The sequence below is a fragment of the Sander lucioperca genome, chromosome 16 (genome assembly GCF_008315115.2).
Source record: "Sander lucioperca isolate FBNREF2018 chromosome 16, SLUC_FBN_1.2, whole genome shotgun sequence".
NCBI lineage: Eukaryota > Metazoa > Chordata > Actinopteri > Perciformes > Percidae > Sander > Sander lucioperca.
The window spans coordinates 20993743-21011028 of NC_050188.1; the positions used below are offsets into that span (position 1 = coordinate 20993743).

The following is a 17286-nucleotide window of genomic DNA, read 5'->3' on the forward strand; positions in this document are numbered from 1 at the left end:
TCTGTAGTCTATTTAATTAGCTATTGTATGGAATTTCTTCTCGATGTTCGTAGGGTCTCTTGTATTGCTCAAGACCTTCTGCTTTCATTGAGTGTGTTCTGTTAAATGCCTTCACCATCTCTCTCTTCAGGCAGGGCCATAGCCTGGTTAGGACAGTCTGCATGCTCCAAAGCTACAGGATGCCCTCTAGAGGACAAATAGAAGCCATTGCAAAATATGACACTCCTGTCCCTCTGAGGACTATTTTTGTCCCTTTGCCCAGTTCTCTGTCAGCAAGCACTACAAAGAACAATGGAGAATAGAGAGGGGGGATCTACTCACTCACACACACTCTTCCGTTTTTCGCGTGACTGTCCGGAAGACTGGTCAGACAGGGACAGGCCAGAGCTGCACCATCATTGACCCACTTTGACTGAAGTTCATATTTACCGACTCCACAGTTACAAAAAACAATTACTGTAACCTACAACCAACTACTATGTGTTGAACCAACACATTGCCTAATAGGATTTTTATTTCTAATAATTACCATAATTACTTCAGTGAGTGCAACTAACTAGGGCTGTAATCTCCCAGTCGACTAGTCGATTTATTGGTCGATACGTTCTGGCTCGACCAAAATTCTGATTGGTCGATTTTTTGCCGTGTTAATTTCTTTTTTTTTTTTTTTAGAATGTATTTTTATTATTATTTTTTGCCGTGTTAATTTCATCAGGTGGAAAGCACTAATTGCTAACGGGGGTGTTTTCAGAGCACCCCTATTTCACAGGTAACAGTGTGTCTTCAGAACACCCCCCTTGTTTTCACTTTTTGGATCAGACCAACCCACTGGAGACAGAATGAAGAAAGTACTAGAAGGCCTTGGTCTGGTGGTTTGCTGAATATTTATTTAATCGTGAGCGTTTAATTTATAGTCAGTCCTCTACCATGTCAAAGACATCGGCAGTGTGGCAGCATTTTACAAAAATAGATAATGGAAAAAAAGTCGAATGCAAAGTTTGCAAGCAAGTTTACATATCACAGCTCAACTACAAACATGGCATATCACCTAAAAACGGTAAGTTAACTTGTCTGCGTTAGGTTGCCCCGTCTGTTTTGAGTAGGCTATATGAACATATCAGAATTGGCATATTTCAATGTTTTAGTCTAATAATCGTTTTATAACTGCAGGCACACCTGCCCGCAACTACGGTAGCATCCCCCAGGGTTAGCCGCGAAGATGAGCTCCTATGTTCAGCCTCGCTCTGTGCAAGGACATGCACAGAGCTACTGAAATGATAGCGTCTGTCAGTTATTATAACATATGACAAAAACAATTGTCTTATTGTATATTATTGTATAGTATTATGTTGCATATTCCTCAACAGTTCTTGTGCTGATATCACTAGTTGACACAGTACTATTTTCGGAAATCATAGGCTATGATATTGCGCAGGTGCACGTGATGCAACGCTGTCAGAGCTGACAGACAGACAGACTCGAGTGTGTAATTTCAGTGCAAAATAATTAGGTTAAAAAACGATTTAATATACTGCAAATAGCCTACTAGTTTTTTATGTTTATTTATAATTCATTTAGGCGGACAAGGCTACCAAGTACTGCGCAGCTAAATAATCTAACGCTTTTTTTTTTTTTTTTCGCCAGATTTTAAGTCCAGATTCTGCCTACGGCACTTGGAGAACGCTTTGCTGATTGCTGCACTGATAGAGTAACATCTTTTGGTGGAGGGAGTGTGGGGGCATCTCCCTAACTGGAGAAATGAGGCTTGTCATCATTGGAGGCAATCTCAATGCAGAGAGATATCGAGATGAGATTCTGCAACCAGTGGCAATCCCATATCTCCACAGTCTGGGACCGAAGTCTATCCTCCAAGATGACAACGCTCGCCTCCCACAGGGCGGGGTTTATCAGAGACTACCTCCAGAATGTGGGAGTGGAGAGGATGGAACGGCCTGCCAGCAGTCCTGACCTCAACCCCATTGAACACTTGTGGCATCCGCTTGGGCGTGCTGTTCGTGCCAGAGAGACGACCATGTTGGCTGACTTGCGACAAATACTGGTTGAAGAATGGGATGCCATCCCACAGCAGTGTGTGACCAGGCTGGTGACCAGCATGAGGAGGTGCCAGGCTGTTGTGGCTGTGTGGCTCTTCCACACGCTACTGACGTTCCTGTTTGTTAAATGAATACATTATGAAATTGCCAATATGTCTTGTTACTTCAGACTTCAATCACCCAATCAACACCAAATGAGTCAACAAAGAAAAGCTGTTTGGCATTGTCAGAGAAGATTTGGCAAATTTTTCATGGGTGCAACCCACATACTCAGCTCTGCTGCTCAGACACACTCACACAAATGCATGTTCCTTACAAATGTGGCACCATTTAAAAGAGAAATAATCAGGCTTTCCAATGGTATAAGATGTATTGCCAAGAAGCATTGTTACAACAAAGAAATAATCTAGCAAACACAAATGTCCTTACTTTTTGGGCGTAGTTTAAATGATGACCATTGACGATCCCAAGTTACCAGAGCCCAAAACAATTGTATGCGTTGCGTTGTCTGGCTGTCACAAAACAATTGCACTCAATTTACAATGGAGAAGAGACAGCAAAATAGGTTTAAAAAGCTGTATTCAAGAAATATTTGGAATTTTTTGATAATGTAAATGATTAACAATTACAGAAATTCAGTCAGATTTTCTGTTGATTGATACATCTGCTAATTTAATTGTTTTCGTAATTAATTACCTCCCTAAAACAACAATGTTTAAATCCACTATTTTGTAACTGCTGCATGTGTCCATTACAAAGCCCTGTGAATCACTGCCTTTAAGTCCCAGCAGTGTTCATAACAACTGATTTAAGCTTGCGGAAAGTGTCTATCATGACCACAGCTGGAGACTTTAGAACCAGCACCACCTGCTATTTTAGTCTGACAGCCTTTCTTATCTCCAGCAACAGGTGACTGCCCACTGCTGCCCCGGAGAAAATGTGCAGGGAGCTGAAATAGACAGCTGACAAAGCAAACTTCCTGGGTAGAAAATCGGCCTGCGGTCAGTTATTCGGAAATATGCAATTCAATTCAAGATAACACGTTTCACCAACTTCTAGGAAATAACCCTATGGGGTGGCGTAATACTTGTCTTGCAGGAGTTTAAGTTGCTAACTAGCATTAGCAGAGCGGGGGAGTTAGCCACCCTGTTAATCTTGTAGCTATCCAGCTGTGTTCACCAGTCCATCACCACTAGAAACAGCAACAGTCCAAAACACCATCGAAGAAAACTGACCGACACACAGCCGCGTTACTGTCTATGGTTAATACCGCGTTAACATTTTGTTTAAGTTCACGTAAGGAAACAGGTGACATGACGTTAGTTACGTTAACTGTTTTTTTGTTTACTGGTTAACGTTACCGCTAGCTAGCTAGCTAGTTAGCTAACATGTCAAATGTCAGTTGACTAAGAACGATAGCAAACCTAACCAACATTAGCTTAGCCATTAACTAGACCTTTCTTGTTAAAATTTAATTTACCACCATGACTAAACGAAGCTGTTTCATGTTAGTAAAGTTAAGCTAAAATGAACAGTCAACATGACATGGTGTTCAGTAACGATAACTTACACATAAACACTCAAACAAAGAAGAGTTAATCAGTTTTACAAAAAGTGACACCGACGAGTTAAGCTAACTTTATAGGTTTAGTTAGATAAGGTTACCTGGTCTTGTATCTTCAAAACAGCCATATTCCCCGTTTAAAGCCAAAAGGAGGCAGTATCTCGCCCGGGAGTTACCGTTACTGTGAATTAACCGGGGGAAACTGAATGAGGAATGTATGGAAGCCCATTTCCGCCAATGTGATGGAAAGTAAAGATCATTCATTCAAGTCATAATAATGAAAACCCCTTTTAAAATAATGACTAAGTATTTCAAAATAATAAGATAGCGTCGCAAATCAATGAATTAGTCTCTCAAAACAATGAGTAACACAAATAAAAACAAATGATCCCAATATGATCCCCGATCAAACTGATTAAAGCAACGCGAATATTCGCTCCGCCTCAGTGTAATTAATTGTAACATTACCTTTCTCTTATTACATCCATGCTTTGTACCTGTTGTGGAACTCCCAGTCGGAAAATCAAGTGGTGTCATGTCTGGATTAATAATATTTGGACGAGCAAAAAGCACAATCATTTTCACTGCCTTCTCCAAGAAGTAAACGTTACGTCTGGATGACTTCCACTTCCAGCGCTACTTGAGGTCTAGATTTAGCTGTTTTGTAATTGCAATAAACAATAAAAAAGTATGCCGATATTACATCATGCCAATTTGTAATTTATGCTTTGTTGGGTCTGTCCGCAAGAAAACAAGCAAACGTTTAAAAATACTCGTGTTCTACATGGGCTATGCATGCTAACATTGTAACTGCTCCATCAACACAACATACATATCATTTCAGAACTATCATGTAGTCCAACTTCTCCACTTGCTTTTTCCCAAGAAAACTCCTTTTTCATCCGGTCTATGTACAAATAATGAGGTATGCTACTAGAGCTCTGCCCACAGACAGCTACAGCAATTTGTTCCTCCATTTATGATTCAACTTCAGGACATTAGGAGAATCTAAACATGCGTCTTTACATTGACTTTGTATGTAATTGCGCCACCGAATTTGGATGAAAACTCCTTGGTGTGAATGTACCATTACATGATCTTTTTTTCCCCATCACATTAGCGAAAATGGGCTTCCATAAAACACAAACTCTCTGGACCAGAGTCAAACGGTGCAGCCCCCCCCCCCCCTTCCTTCCTGCTGTGGACAGACCAGACTCACCCCATCATGGGACACATGACAAAACGGGAAAGTTGGGACAGTCACCAAACTGCACCCAACATAATCCCAGGAAACACTACAGACAGGTCATAATTGGCTGGAGGGACAGTCCATTCAATAGCAATAATGAAAAGTCCCTAAAATTCCCAACAGTTTCATTGACATTTAACCACTAATGCCCTGACTTAAAATGTGTCTGTCCTTCTTTACTGTAACTTAACCATCATTTTACTTTCCCATAACCTACATTGCAATTGTCCTTTAAGAAAAGAAATCTGATTCACTTGAATGGCTAGAAACATACTCACAATTCATCACTTTTTGACTTTGTTTTGGCATTTGGTTTTCCAGTAAATATTTATATTACTGATATGGAAAAGTGCAATCCGAAGGGGAACATACCCAGAGTGACCGAGATGCATTTTCTGTTTTTATGTCATAATGATAAAAGCTTAAAGTCATACAATATTTTGATTATTGTAGTAACAAAAACATAAATCATTCCCTGAACTTAAACAAAAACCAGGTTTCATCACATATAGGTCGTGAGGTCAAATCAGCTAATTTAAAAATCTATTTGGTGTTGTTGTGACTGCATCTACCTAAAAAAACCTCTCACTTCCAAACAGATGATTTATGAATATACACAGAGATTAAATTTGACTTCAACCTTTTTTTTTAATTTTAGAACAAAATTGTATATGAACTCAATATACAATGAACATCACCATACTTCCCACCACTAGGACTGAAGTATTTGTCCCATAAGTACAATACATTTTTTTTTAAAACATCTTTTTTATTGAATTTTCAAAATATTCTGGTATACATAAAATCACCATATAATACACAAAATATAAAACCGCACTCCCCTTTCCCAACCCTCTGGTCTCTCCTTCTCATCCTCTCAATCCGTCCCACCCCAGCAGGCTACAACTGACTATAATAAAAAACAATGGCTATCACTCGGCATTTATGACATCTGTAGGATTTCACCCATCTGTGGTTTTTAAGTTAATGACATGGCATTTAGACCTGTGAAATCTCCTATGCCGTTTTAGAAGGGAAATATTAGAAAATACTTTCCCACATGTAGCACATTTGTTTCTCTTTGTGTGGCTTTGAAGGTGCTGGACTAAACTGTCTGTAGACTCTAAATGTTTTCCACAGATAGCACAAACATGGATTTTATCCACTGCATGTGTTTGTGCGTGTGACCTCAGTGTGTACATGTAATGGAAAGTCTTTCCGCATGCTTTACAACAATGAGGACCTGTGGGATTGTGACTGACAGATGGTTGTGTTGATTTCTGTATATTCAAACTCAAGGGGGGTAAAGACCTTTTCACACGCTTTTTCCTCTTTGAATTGAATGCCTTTAAACTAGAGCAAGGTGTGGGGTGCTCAGATTCCCCAGCTGGCTGCTGTATTTCACCAAAACCACTATCATGCATTTCCAGAGGTTGATTCGAAGAATTAGAAGGAGGATGTCCCTTGCCCCTTCCTGCACTGTTGATTTCGCCAACATCTTGAATATAACTGTCCACACAGACAATGTTGAATACAGAGACTTGGGCATGATCTGCCTCCAGACTCATTTGACGGTTACCTTTTTGTACTTGCTCACATACGTTCTGCCCCTCAGGATGACTCACTGGGATAAAGGGAAAAAAAACATCAGTTGAATGTATCACAAGTTTGTACATGCAGTGAAAGGTAAATTATTTAGGCCAAGCTCCTCCACCAGACCTTGTTTCCGCATTTCCTGTTCTTCTTTTTCTTCTTCTTCTTCTTTAACTTGAAGCAGCAGTGAGGCCTGTTGGACCTCCTGGTCCAGACTGCTGAACTCCTGGTGACACCAAGGTCCAGGACTCAGGGGAACCTCCTCCTCAAAGGCAGAGACAGAGGGCTGATCAATCTCTAAGGGGGAAGGAGAGAGCAATATATTTTATTATATTGACAGGATTGCCATATATCTGACACACATTTTGAAGCAAACTGGGCATCCTTGTGGCAAGGTCTGCTCAGAATACAGATTAGAGAAAAGAAAGTAGAGAACTAAAATTACCACTTTGCGGTTGTATGCCTCCACCAACCAGTCAAGTTGTAGTTTACATCCATGTCTGTCCAAACTCATAATATATGTATTGTAAGGTATTAAGTGTGTTTTTGGCGAAGCTGGGATGCTTCACACACATCTTCAACTCGGCAGCACAGATCTATACAATCACCACAGTTTCAAGATACGTGTCACCAATTCAGTCATCGACAAAGTGTTAAATAGGGTCACAATCTGCCCCTCTGTTCCTGAGTTATGGAGTTGAATAATGGCCAGAAAAGTGTTTTGGCAAAACATTATGACGTCACAGTGAAGTTGACCTTTGGGATATAAAATGTCATCACTTCATTATATCCTATTAGACATTTGTGTGTAATGCTGTCGTAATTGGTGTAGGAATTCTTGAGTTATGGCCAAAAAGCGCATTTTGTGAGGTTTTACTGACCTCGACGTTTGATCACCAAAATCGAATCAGTACCTTGAGTACCTATGGACATTTGTCCTTCCCTTTTGTCCCCCTCAAAGCACCCTGACCACAGCTATTGCACGCGTGGAGGCGAGGAGAAACGCTTCTTAAATGACTATCAAACGTCCCAGAGGTCCTTAGAGTAGGTACAATCACTATTAGTGAATCTTTTTTGTATTCAAAATAGAGCTGTCAAAATGAAAATTCTTTTGACTAATTCTTTTGACGTGCGATTAATGCACTCGCGTTCTGTGATTTGGGCCTTGGCCGCTCCGTACTTTGGGAAATCAGGAAGCGATGCAGCAGTAACGTTGTGGACAGCTAGCAGAAACAAACCTCCTTGAGCAGAAATGGAAAAAAGAAAAGGGTCTTTTGAATGACAAGTTCAGTTTCAAAGCCCTTCTAGATGATATTCTTGACAAGATTAAAGTTATTTGCATGTCCTGTCGATGTGAATTGAGTTACCCCCGGAGTACGTTGAGTCTCAAATACCACTTGCTGGCCAAGCATACGGCTGACAGAGAAAAGCCTCCTCGCCAAACAAGTACAAAGAAGTAGGAAGTACAAGTGTAAAGTGGGACACTACATTGTGTTAGAATTACCATGTAATGGTACATTCAGGTCTGTTGATGCTTAATAGGCTTGAGTTTGCCATATTATACTTCAGCATATTTTTTTGAGCATACAGTACCTTAGAATATTCTCCAGAATAACCTCAAGGCAGTATTTGTCATTGTTTTGGATTGTTGCAATAATATTAAACATTTGCATAAAGCAAGCATATTTGTCCGTTCCCATGTTGATAAGAGCATTAAACACTTGAAGAAAGAAAAAAAACTACATTTAGAACATAAAAAATGTGATTAATTTGTGATTGATCGCGAGTAAACTATGGACAATCATGCGATTAATCGCTATTAAATATTTGAATCAATTGACAGCACTAATTCACCATAATGTATGATTTTCGACTACAACACTCCAGTAACACTGAATGCAGCGTTGATGATGTGAAGCCATGTATTTTAAATTAGAAAGGTTTACTGCTGCATTATTGTGTAGAATATAAATACATAGCTATGCAGGTGCTGCTTTTTTCAACTTATGCAAGAAATATTAACAATTAGTTCTATAAAAGTGTTCACAGCATCATTCTGAAATTGAAATGGCCAATAATCATTTGAGGGGCATCAGACATATTGTAAACTAACCTGCGGAGTGGCTTTGCTGCAGTATTGCATAACCTGTAATGTAAAAAAGATACTGTAGTCACTAACTACTTTTAACAAACATACAATACATAAAATAACAACAATATTACCATTATTATTAGTGTTACACAGCAGTTATCTAAAGCAGAACTGAAAACATGCTGTTACAATGGTAATGACAAAATAAGTTGTGAGAATTCCAAGAAATTGTACTTACCATGTTGTTTAGATATGTGCACCTCAAAGCTAACTTTCCGATAAATGATTTTTGTGCAATATGGGCAGTGCCAGTGACTTCTGCCTTGGATCAAGTCTTTGCACGTACATGGTACAACAAACTTTTCTGAAAAGAGAAAAGATAGCCTATTTACTACAAACACCTTAAAAGACTGGACACCTAAAAGAACACTGTTTAAGCATGTTTTCATTGGCGAGCATACTTGAGAATTGCTCCGCTAAGGTAATCCATTATAATTTACAAAGTATTTTCATATTTTGATTTCAATGTTAGGGCTGTCACGATAATTCCTTTTTGTTGTGCGATATATATTGTCCCAAAATTAATTGCGATAAACAATATTACTACCATTTTAAGACCATTTTATGCCACTGATTACATAATAACAATGTGACATTATTATAGCGTAATAATGCAAGCACACTTTCTTTCTTTCTTTAGACATTGGAATCGGAATGTAAAAAATATATATATCCTAAATAAATAAAACATAATTGTTGTTCCCAGGTTGAAAAACTGGGTGGGATGGTTATGTTTTAGGTGAGATTTTAGGTTAGTTGTGAAAGTTCTCTTTTCGCTGCCACTGCCACACTGTGCGTGCGTGCGTGTGTGCGTGGTGTAGACGCTGCCGCCTAAGGGACTAAGGGCGTTTTCACACATGAAAGTCCGAACCAAGGTCCGGACCAAAGTTCATATTTTTGTTACATTGTATACATTTGATCTGGTAAGTTTTGGTTTCACACTGCAGTTATGCAAGCGCACTAAAGATCTATACAACTATGTCCTGCCGTCATCACATATGTGAGCTGTGTCTCCAGATACTTATAACTGATTGGTTTGTAGACGGGCTTCCCCGTCCTCTCGTATCCTCTCTCTGTGTCGGAGTTTTTTAAACTGACTGCTGCTCTCCCCTACTGCCGCGGCTCTTTTTGTTTTGTTGTTGAAAAGCAAGACACAGGAACTTTCTTTCTGGAGAATTTATTCAGAGACAAACGGAAACCTACACTGTACATTTACTACAACTTAACAAATAACCTGCTGATGTATTCTCTGCTCTGATAGCCGACAGCTGTCTGCTCTGAACGCATTCACCGTCACTCTCTCTATCATGTAGCCTACACACTAAGCACCGAGCTCTTCCTTAAACGAGCTTCCCCGGTCTTGTAACACAAGGAGAGCCTGCCAGAGCTTCTTGTATTTGGTCCGGAAGTCTGAACTATCCGAAAAATGCTTTCACACTATAAACGAACCGGACCATGGTTCAGTTTGGTCCGGACCGAGACCACCTCTTTTTATCGGACCAATTTTGGTTCGGATCAAACTAAAAAGTCCGAAAGTCTGGACCAAATGAGGTATGTTTGAAAACGCCCTAAAATGTTGGTAACATTGTTTTGTATGTCAAAATGAATATCCCTTTCATTTTCAATTATAAAGATTATCAATTGGGGGACCCAGATAGCTCAGTTGGTAGAGTGGGCGCCCATATACAGAGGTTTACTCCTCGACTCCTTTTATCAATTGCAAGGCCTATTCAATGTAACTATAACTTACCAGTACCATCTTCATTAAAATGGACAGCAGAGAGATAATGTCTTCTCATCAAATGTGTCTCAGTGGCTTGAATTCTCTTTAGGCAGTAGGGACAGTCGTCATTGCCGGCAAACTTTAGAAAGTCAGTGTGTGAAGTGAAGGCATACTGCAAGTCTGGAAAATGAATGAAGATCTAATATAATTACTTTACAAAATAGTATCTATTTAATAGTATCACTTGAGTTTTTAGACACTTTATCAAAGTCCTCGTTCAGAAAGACTAAAAGGCCTATTTCCCTGGAAGAAGGCTATCGATACTATGAGCAAATCATCAGCGTTGTCATTACTGGAAAAGCAAATTGCCGAACAGTAGTGGGGTTTCCATCAACGTAGTTCTACGTGCATTTTGAAGTATGGAAACGGCAAAAAAGTGTTTACGCTCGGGGTGGTTTTTGACTTTTTCGAAAAAGAGTTAATGCACAAAATGGGAGATGGAAACAGCTTTGCCGAATAAGTTGTGACGTAGCGAACATGTAACTCACGACTATAGTCCCGGTATCCATCGGATGGGGGAAAGATCGGGATATGGGTCCCAGCCAGTGTGCCGTACACTTGTGGGACAATGGTGCGTAGTGAAGCTGCGGTGCGCTATAGCCTGTGCCTCAGCCACGTCGGGTATATTGACGAATTGGTTCAACAGCTTGAATCGTATGGCCCTGCACACCGCGTATACACAGCGGTGAACGGTTGTCTTGCTGACACGAAATGTCTCTGACACAACCCTGTAGTCTGCATAGGTGGCCAACTTGTACAATGCTACCTCTCTCCATTTAACAAAAAAAACGTAGCTTCTTAACTCTTTGATTTAGCAAGCCGGTTTGTAATCTACAACCATTCGTACCGTCAAGTATAGTGTAGTTTATTCACTCTTAGTCTATATCCTTTGCGTTCCACTGCCGGGATTGCTCTGGTGCTGCAGGAAATTTATTTAACCAGGTAGGCCGTTGAGAACAGGTTCTCATTTGCAACGGCGACCGGCGACATGTATTTTCCGTTTCCTTCCGCTTTCTTTGTGTTGGAATTTTAAATTCGGTGGATTTCTGAGGACTATGTTTAACTGCTCCTCAGATCTCTGCAGGGTAAATCAGACAGCTAGCTAGACTATCTGTCCAATCTGAGTTTTCTCTCGCAAGACTATTTTGCAGCGGCTCTGTGCAGAGTTTGGCACCGCCCATGATGATTCTGATTGGTTTAAAGAAATGCTATTCAACCAGAGCACGCTTTCCTCCCAACCCCGAATGCTATGTGGAGTAGCCAGACCCTCCTTCAGCGCGCTTTGGAAGAGGGTCTGGCAAAGTGAGACTAATTTGCTCTAAACCAGTTGATGGAAACGCTTCCAATTCGCATTTTCTTTTTTTCTTCTTTTTTTGTGACATTTAAAAAGTTAACTTCAAATTTGCTTAAAAATTAGATGGAAACATGACTAGTAATATGTTTTCACAATGTAATGATTTAGCGCATTACACTTGAGTGACAAATGGTGTCCATGTTCAAGACAACTTCATAGTCATTTCTGGCTCTTTTTTTAAGCTTCAGAGAGGATCTTAATGAACCGATTTTACTGAGAAGGAGAATTTATTGTTGGACTTAAGTCCTACCACTGGAATTGTAGTGGGTTTCTCTGGCCTTGCGGGCAGGACTTGGATCTGATGCAGCTGGGCCAGCAGCAGCAGGGGTACGTTTTTTGGTGGTGCAAACAGCTGCAGAGAAAAGAGAAGAACAAATGTAAAAAGTACAAGTTATGTTATCTTAACCCTCGTTGTACACCTCGTCGGGCAGTAACCCTTGCTTAGTGGTCTGGGTAATTACTTAATTCCGATTGGCTGCTGGGTGTCCATAAAAAAAAGTGATATAGGAACCTACTAAAGGAGTTCCGTTGAACCTGACTTATTACCTTACTAAATCAATGCGCTACATTTAAAAAAAAGAAAATGTGAATCTTATATCCAACACTGTGTAGTCCTTTGAACACCACGGGATTGCGCTAACAAACAGGCTACAATAAGTACGTTACACTGTACACTACCCCTCTGAACTGACTTTGTTTCACAGCGAATATCTCTCATCTTGTTCGCTGTTCAGATAGATCACGTTACTTCAGGCTGCAACAGTAACGTTACACATGGCGTATCATTTCTTCGTAAAAGTCCTGATATTGTTTTGAGGACAACGGCATGGCTGGATGGCTAGCTTGTCTTGTTGTTAAACATACTGTTTAATTATATTTACTGATTGTCAACCTTACAAAATGTTATTTACCATATCTATGGTTATATTTACTTTAAATCTTGACAGTATAACCAAACATCCTCTATACTTCTAAACCATCTCTGGCTGTCTGAGCCAAAGGGTTCTCTAAACTGAGGGGCCTAGAAATATCTCGGGTGGCAAGTCGATTCGACGCAGAAGCATAAAACAGCCATTAGTATTAAATTAGGTCCGTCCTATTTAGTGAAGCAGTCAACAACGTTTGCATTGCATAACAACATTATGGGATGGGAATGCTTGTCCCATGTATTAGTCAAACCCTCAGGTTTAACCAGGGACACATAGAAATAGTTTGAAAAAACTTTAGATGTTGATTGTGAAACGCAATACAAATGAACGGACTTCGGGCCGTCGTCCATTAATTCCAAACAATGGACACCTCGTAGGGAATAGACTACACCCATAGACTAGCTAGCTAGCGCTGTTTATGATCGAATCTTTGACGGACCAACCTTCTGTCTGTGGTGAATTGGCTTTGATGATAATATCCAACAGAGAACGGTGACGGTCGTTGTCTTCCTTCAAACGGATAGCCTGCTCCTCGTAATTCGTTATTGTTTTTTCAATAGCACCTAATATTTCAGAAGCAGCAGAATGTAGCCGCTCGGAGACAAACGCTTTTAGTTCTTCGATTTGACTCATCTTTCCACTATTCGTGCGGTTCTAAACAGTTCTAAGAAGAGTATAATAATAAGATATAGATATATAAATATAATAAGAGTTCTAAACCGTCTCTGGCTGCGGGCTGCACTCTTTCTTTACCCGGAACCATATAGGAGTCAACGGAAGTTTATTTATTTCAAAGTAAAAGCCCTTTCATCAACACGTTGACCGTTTCATTTAACAATAATATAAAATTCTGGGCTATCACCCAGTAGTCTATGCATGGAGTCTATGGCTGAATCTCACCCCCCTTATTTGATAGCTCCTCGACTCCTCGGTCCTCGGCTTAACCGGATGTTGTTCTGTCCATCCATTTTAAACTCCGGTCGATTTATGAGGACTATGGTTAACCTTTTCTCTGATCTCTGCAGGGTAAATCCAGACAGCTAGACTATCTGTCCAATCTGAGTTTTCTGTTGCATGACTAAAACAACTTTTAAACGTACACGTTCCACCAAAACAAGTTCCTCCCGAGCCTATTTTGCAGCGGCACCGCGGCTTTTCTCCGGTGCTTAGCACCGCCCATGACGATTGTGATTGGTTTAAAGAAATGCCAATAAACCAGAGCACGTTTTCCTCCCATCCCCGAATGCTATGTGGAGCCTATGATGTGGAGTAGCCAGACCCTCCAGCGTGCTTTGGTGGAGGGTCTGGCAAAGCGAGACTAATCATCACCCAGTAACCACCCAAGCGCCATGAGAAAAGATGAAGAAAAAATGCACTCACATTTGCTAATTTTATTTATTTAAAGAAGTTCATATGTTTGTGTTCAAATGTTATGTTTCATTGGGAAAGATCATGGAATGATTTGGCATTGGCATACAACTCTACCTGATTTGTCTATCTCTAAAGAAATCTTCAGATGAAACTCTGTCTCAACATAGTTACAAACTTTGGCATGAAATCCTGCTGAAAATGAATGTTTACATCCCATCCCTTGTTAGAACCAAAACAATTTACAGCACCATTCATCTAAAATTGAATTCAACATGGATAAGATAAATAATCTTTGAGGTTGTAAGCACATTATTCACTCATTTAACAGTCACCTAGGTCTGATGATGATGCATTGTACAATTTGATCTGAAATACCAAACTAATGCAAAGCTGTCACAGTGCACAAACTTTAACAACATGTCCTCAGTCTGTTTTGGCGTGTTCCTGCACTCCTGAGGGGACGTGAGAGTACCATTTTCTGCATGACAGGGAGGCAACGTCGCAATTATATCCATACTCGCAGCAATGCCGACCATCTGAACAACACTGGCCCTGAATCAGAACAAGTCTTGGTGTTAGAAAAAAATACATAATTGACCAGTAAATTACTGCAGTAAAGGCTATTTAAGGTTCATTTCTAGGTTTACGGTCAGAACAGGGACATTCAAACATACAGTATGCCACTTGCATCAGGTTGTAGTGTTTGATGTAGCCAGACACATTTTCAAATTATGTTGATCATTTAATTTTTCTGTGTATTAAACCCTCTACTGTATATTCCAGTTTGTCTTAATAATTTTGCCAAATTGTTTTCTTCAGATCACTGCACCATTATTTATGATGGCTTTAATATTTGATGCACCATCCATACCAGTGGGAAGGGACAGCAGTTCCAACGGCCTGTCAGTCCTTTGCAGCAAGTTGTCCCTGCTGAGCAGTAAAACTTGGGATCACAGCGAATGACCCCAGCATCAGTGTTGCCGCCACTGGCTTCTGTCAGAGCTGTCATTGGTGTCTGCAAAAGGTAAACACAAAGAGGCTATTATACCCTGGCTTTTCTTTAAATATTTAATCATAAATACATATTGATAATAGGTTGCCGGCTTTAAAACCAAAACAATGACCTAAAAGATGTTAGAGCTAAGTGGAACAGAGTAGGGTTATTCAAAATTCTCTGCAGGTTTGTCATTACAAGGGAAATATTTCAGATACATAGTTATTTTGATCCTTTGTTAAATTGCAACACTTTAAAATGTAGGGAAAAACACCCATATGTATTGTTTGTTATGATTTGTATTTATCAGGAGTTTAACACTCAAGACTTTGTAGATGTGGCTATCAGATTTGAATGGCAGTAGCCAGCCAACATAAGCAAACAACCCCACAACTGTCATCACATTTTGATTCAGATGATGCTAAATCCTGGTTGGTGCACAGACAGATGTGACATCAGCTTGTGGGAAAAAAGCAGTGGAAAAACTACTTAAGGTGTTTTTACTATGTCAGAAAATGTTATATTCATGCCTAATCCTATCACTTTAGTAAGAAGCTAACTGCTAAAATAGGTTTTCAGGGCATTTAAAATTTTATGTGAATGGATGGTCATTCAGATAACTAACCCCAGGATGTATACACCACATATAGAAGAGGCACATTTACTGTCATATGTCCTACCTCTTGCAAACTGCTTTTGTCCTCTGAAGTTGAAATGAGAGAGGCAGGGACTGAATGCAGATTTTGCTTTGGGGTGAAAGGATATCTCAGGCCTTGCCTCACACAGTACGTATAAGTGAGGTCACAGTTGTAGCCATAAGGACAACAGTGGAAGCCATCCAGACAACACCTGCCCTACAAGTGACAACAAGTTACAGGTTATTTATTAAGTCATATGCACATTGCATTCAAAAATTTGAGTTGCAGGCTTTGATTTATGACAATAGTAGACAAAAAGGAATATTACTACAGTCGTGTGTCTTATTGCACGAGAGTATGTAGGTCAACTCACAAGAGTATACAGGCAACAGTACCAGGTGCCTGCTGGGTGTCTGCAGCAGGTAGTGCCATCGGGACACGTGTAATAGTTGTCACAATAGACAACTGAGCTCTTTTTTTGGTCTGACACATGGTTGTTTTCGAGCTCCTGAAGGAGAGATACAGGAAGAACAGGAGTGCTCGGTTTCTCTGCATTCTCTTTCTTCACCATGGGTATCTTCATCCATGGTTCTTTCTCACACATCTGTTTAACCAGGTCACAGTGAAACCCTGGAGGGCAGCAGTGGGCCAAGTCAGAGCAACACACAGCCTAAAGACACACATATTAAGAGAGCCACAATTGCATCAGTTTCCCAGATCAAAATGTTAGTCTTTATAACTAGAGGTCGAGTAACTTACATTTGGATATTGACAGCAGCTATATCCATGCTTAGTCATACAGCAGGTGTCGAAATTGGAACAGATGTGCCCGTCAGGACATGTGATGGAGCAGGAAGCAAACACAAACACAAACACTCCCACTAACGGCCAGAGAGATATCCTCAACATCTGCAAAATAGTATTGTGAAGTTTATTTGAATCAGTTACATAAGGTGCAGTTTTAGAAAATAATCTTCATGTGGATTTTCAGTACATAAATCAGATTGTGTGACTTAAATGTCAAACTTCTGTCTTTGTTCACTGTAGCTTTCAGTTTCATTTCAGCCTGTACCAGGATCATGCTTTTAACTCACAACATAACAGTTTTAATAGAGGTTGTGAATGTTTATAAAGCACTATACAATATACATTTATGCCAAGAAAGGATTTGTTGCAGATTTATACTTTTTATCCCTTACCTTTCAAGTGAAGTGCTTCAACAGCTTTCTGTCCCCAGTCTTGCACTTCTCCTGAACTGAACTGCACCGCTCTTTATATGGAAGGTCAGACACTCCCACTGAGCAAAATCTGCAAGTCAAACTGTATAGTATATCACACCCCCTGTGACTGTCAGCTTAGGACATTAAGTGTTTCTGGAACTAGTTCACACTCATTGACCATACTTGGATTTTAAAAGGAGGGTTTAAATAATCGCACGCACGCACACCTGTAAAACCTCATTCAAAAATATTGGTACTTTGAATTAATCTTATTTTAAAAGGAAGTGTGTTGAATGTTTCAAACTTTATTCTAATGAATTTTAAACTCACAGTGGGTGATAGAGAAAGTCTTTGAAGATATGAACTACTGTTTTACAGTTTATAA

General features: G+C 39.9%; 3 protein-coding genes across 5 annotated transcripts in view; all 3 read right to left on the reverse strand.

The window, feature by feature from the left end:
* LOC116066868 (serine/threonine-protein phosphatase 6 regulatory ankyrin repeat subunit A) overlaps positions 1-3887 on the reverse strand; it is a 21361-nt gene extending 17474 nt beyond the window's left edge. The window contains exon 1 of the mRNA XM_031323038.2: positions 3720-3887. Coding sequence (XP_031178898.1) covers positions 3720-3746 — 27 coding nt within the window. The 5' untranslated portion in view covers positions 3747-3887. The remainder of the gene's footprint in view (positions 1-3719) is intronic.
* Positions 3888-5490: 1603 nt separating this feature from the next.
* On the reverse strand, positions 5491-13442 carry LOC116066872 (zinc finger protein 433-like). Of its 3 annotated transcripts, XM_031323045.2 has the most exons (8): positions 13387-13442; positions 13122-13318; positions 12000-12101; positions 10363-10515; positions 8791-8916; positions 8574-8606; positions 6587-6757; positions 5491-6491 (listed from the first exon to the last, which is right to left on the reverse strand). In XM_031323045.2, exons 2-8 carry the CDS (start codon positions 13309-13311, stop codon positions 5830-5832), a joined length of 1437 nt encoding a protein of 478 aa, XP_031178905.1. In that variant the 5' UTR covers positions 13312-13318; positions 13387-13442; the 3' UTR covers positions 5491-5829. The 3 variants fall into 3 exon arrangements, 2 of the variants coding, with proteins under 2 accessions (XP_031178905.1, XP_035849151.1); XR_004895418.1 differs by lacking the exon at positions 13387-13442 and having other exon boundaries at positions 7828-8606; XM_035993258.1 differs by lacking the exons at positions 5491-6491; positions 6587-6757 and having other exon boundaries at positions 8262-8606; positions 13389-13430.
* Positions 13443-14054: 612 nt separating this feature from the next.
* LOC116066875 (progranulin-like) lies at positions 14055-16987 on the reverse strand. The gene is made up of 6 exons (XM_031323048.1): positions 16881-16987; positions 16441-16590; positions 16055-16351; positions 15724-15897; positions 14921-15064; positions 14055-14601 (listed from the first exon to the last, which is right to left on the reverse strand). Exons 2-6 carry the CDS (start codon positions 16588-16590, stop codon positions 14473-14475), a joined length of 894 nt encoding a protein of 297 aa, XP_031178908.1. The 5' UTR covers positions 16881-16987; the 3' UTR covers positions 14055-14472.
* Positions 16988-17286: the final 299 nt, after the last annotated feature.

What these genes read in the sequence shown, in the direction of transcription:
- LOC116066872 (XM_031323045.2), bottom strand. Translation starts at nt 13,311, where the DNA reads ATGAGTCAAATCGAAGAACTAAAAGCGTTTGTCTCCGAGCGGCTACAT. An exon ending in AACCCACTACAATTCCAGTG is followed by an intron (nt 10,516 to 11,999) that starts GTAGGACTTAAG and finishes TTCATTTTCCAG; the next exon opens with ACTTGCAGTATGCCTTCACT. An exon ending in TTTTAATGAAGATGGTACTG is followed by an intron (nt 8,917 to 10,362) that starts GTAAGTTATAGT and finishes TTCTCTTTTCAG; the next exon opens with AAAAGTTTGTTGTACCATGT.
- LOC116066875 (XM_031323048.1), bottom strand. Translation starts at nt 16,590, where the DNA reads ATGTTGAGGATATCTCTCTGGCCGTTAGTGGGAGTGTTTGTGTTTGTG. An exon ending in ACAAAAGCAGTTTGCAAGAG is followed by an intron (nt 15,065 to 15,723) that starts GTAGGACATATG and finishes TACCTTTTGCAG; the next exon opens with ACACCAATGACAGCTCTGAC. An exon ending in ACTGCTGTCCCTTCCCACTG is followed by an intron (nt 14,602 to 14,920) that starts GTATGGATGGTG and finishes GTTCTGATTCAG; the next exon opens with GGCCAGTGTTGTTCAGATGG.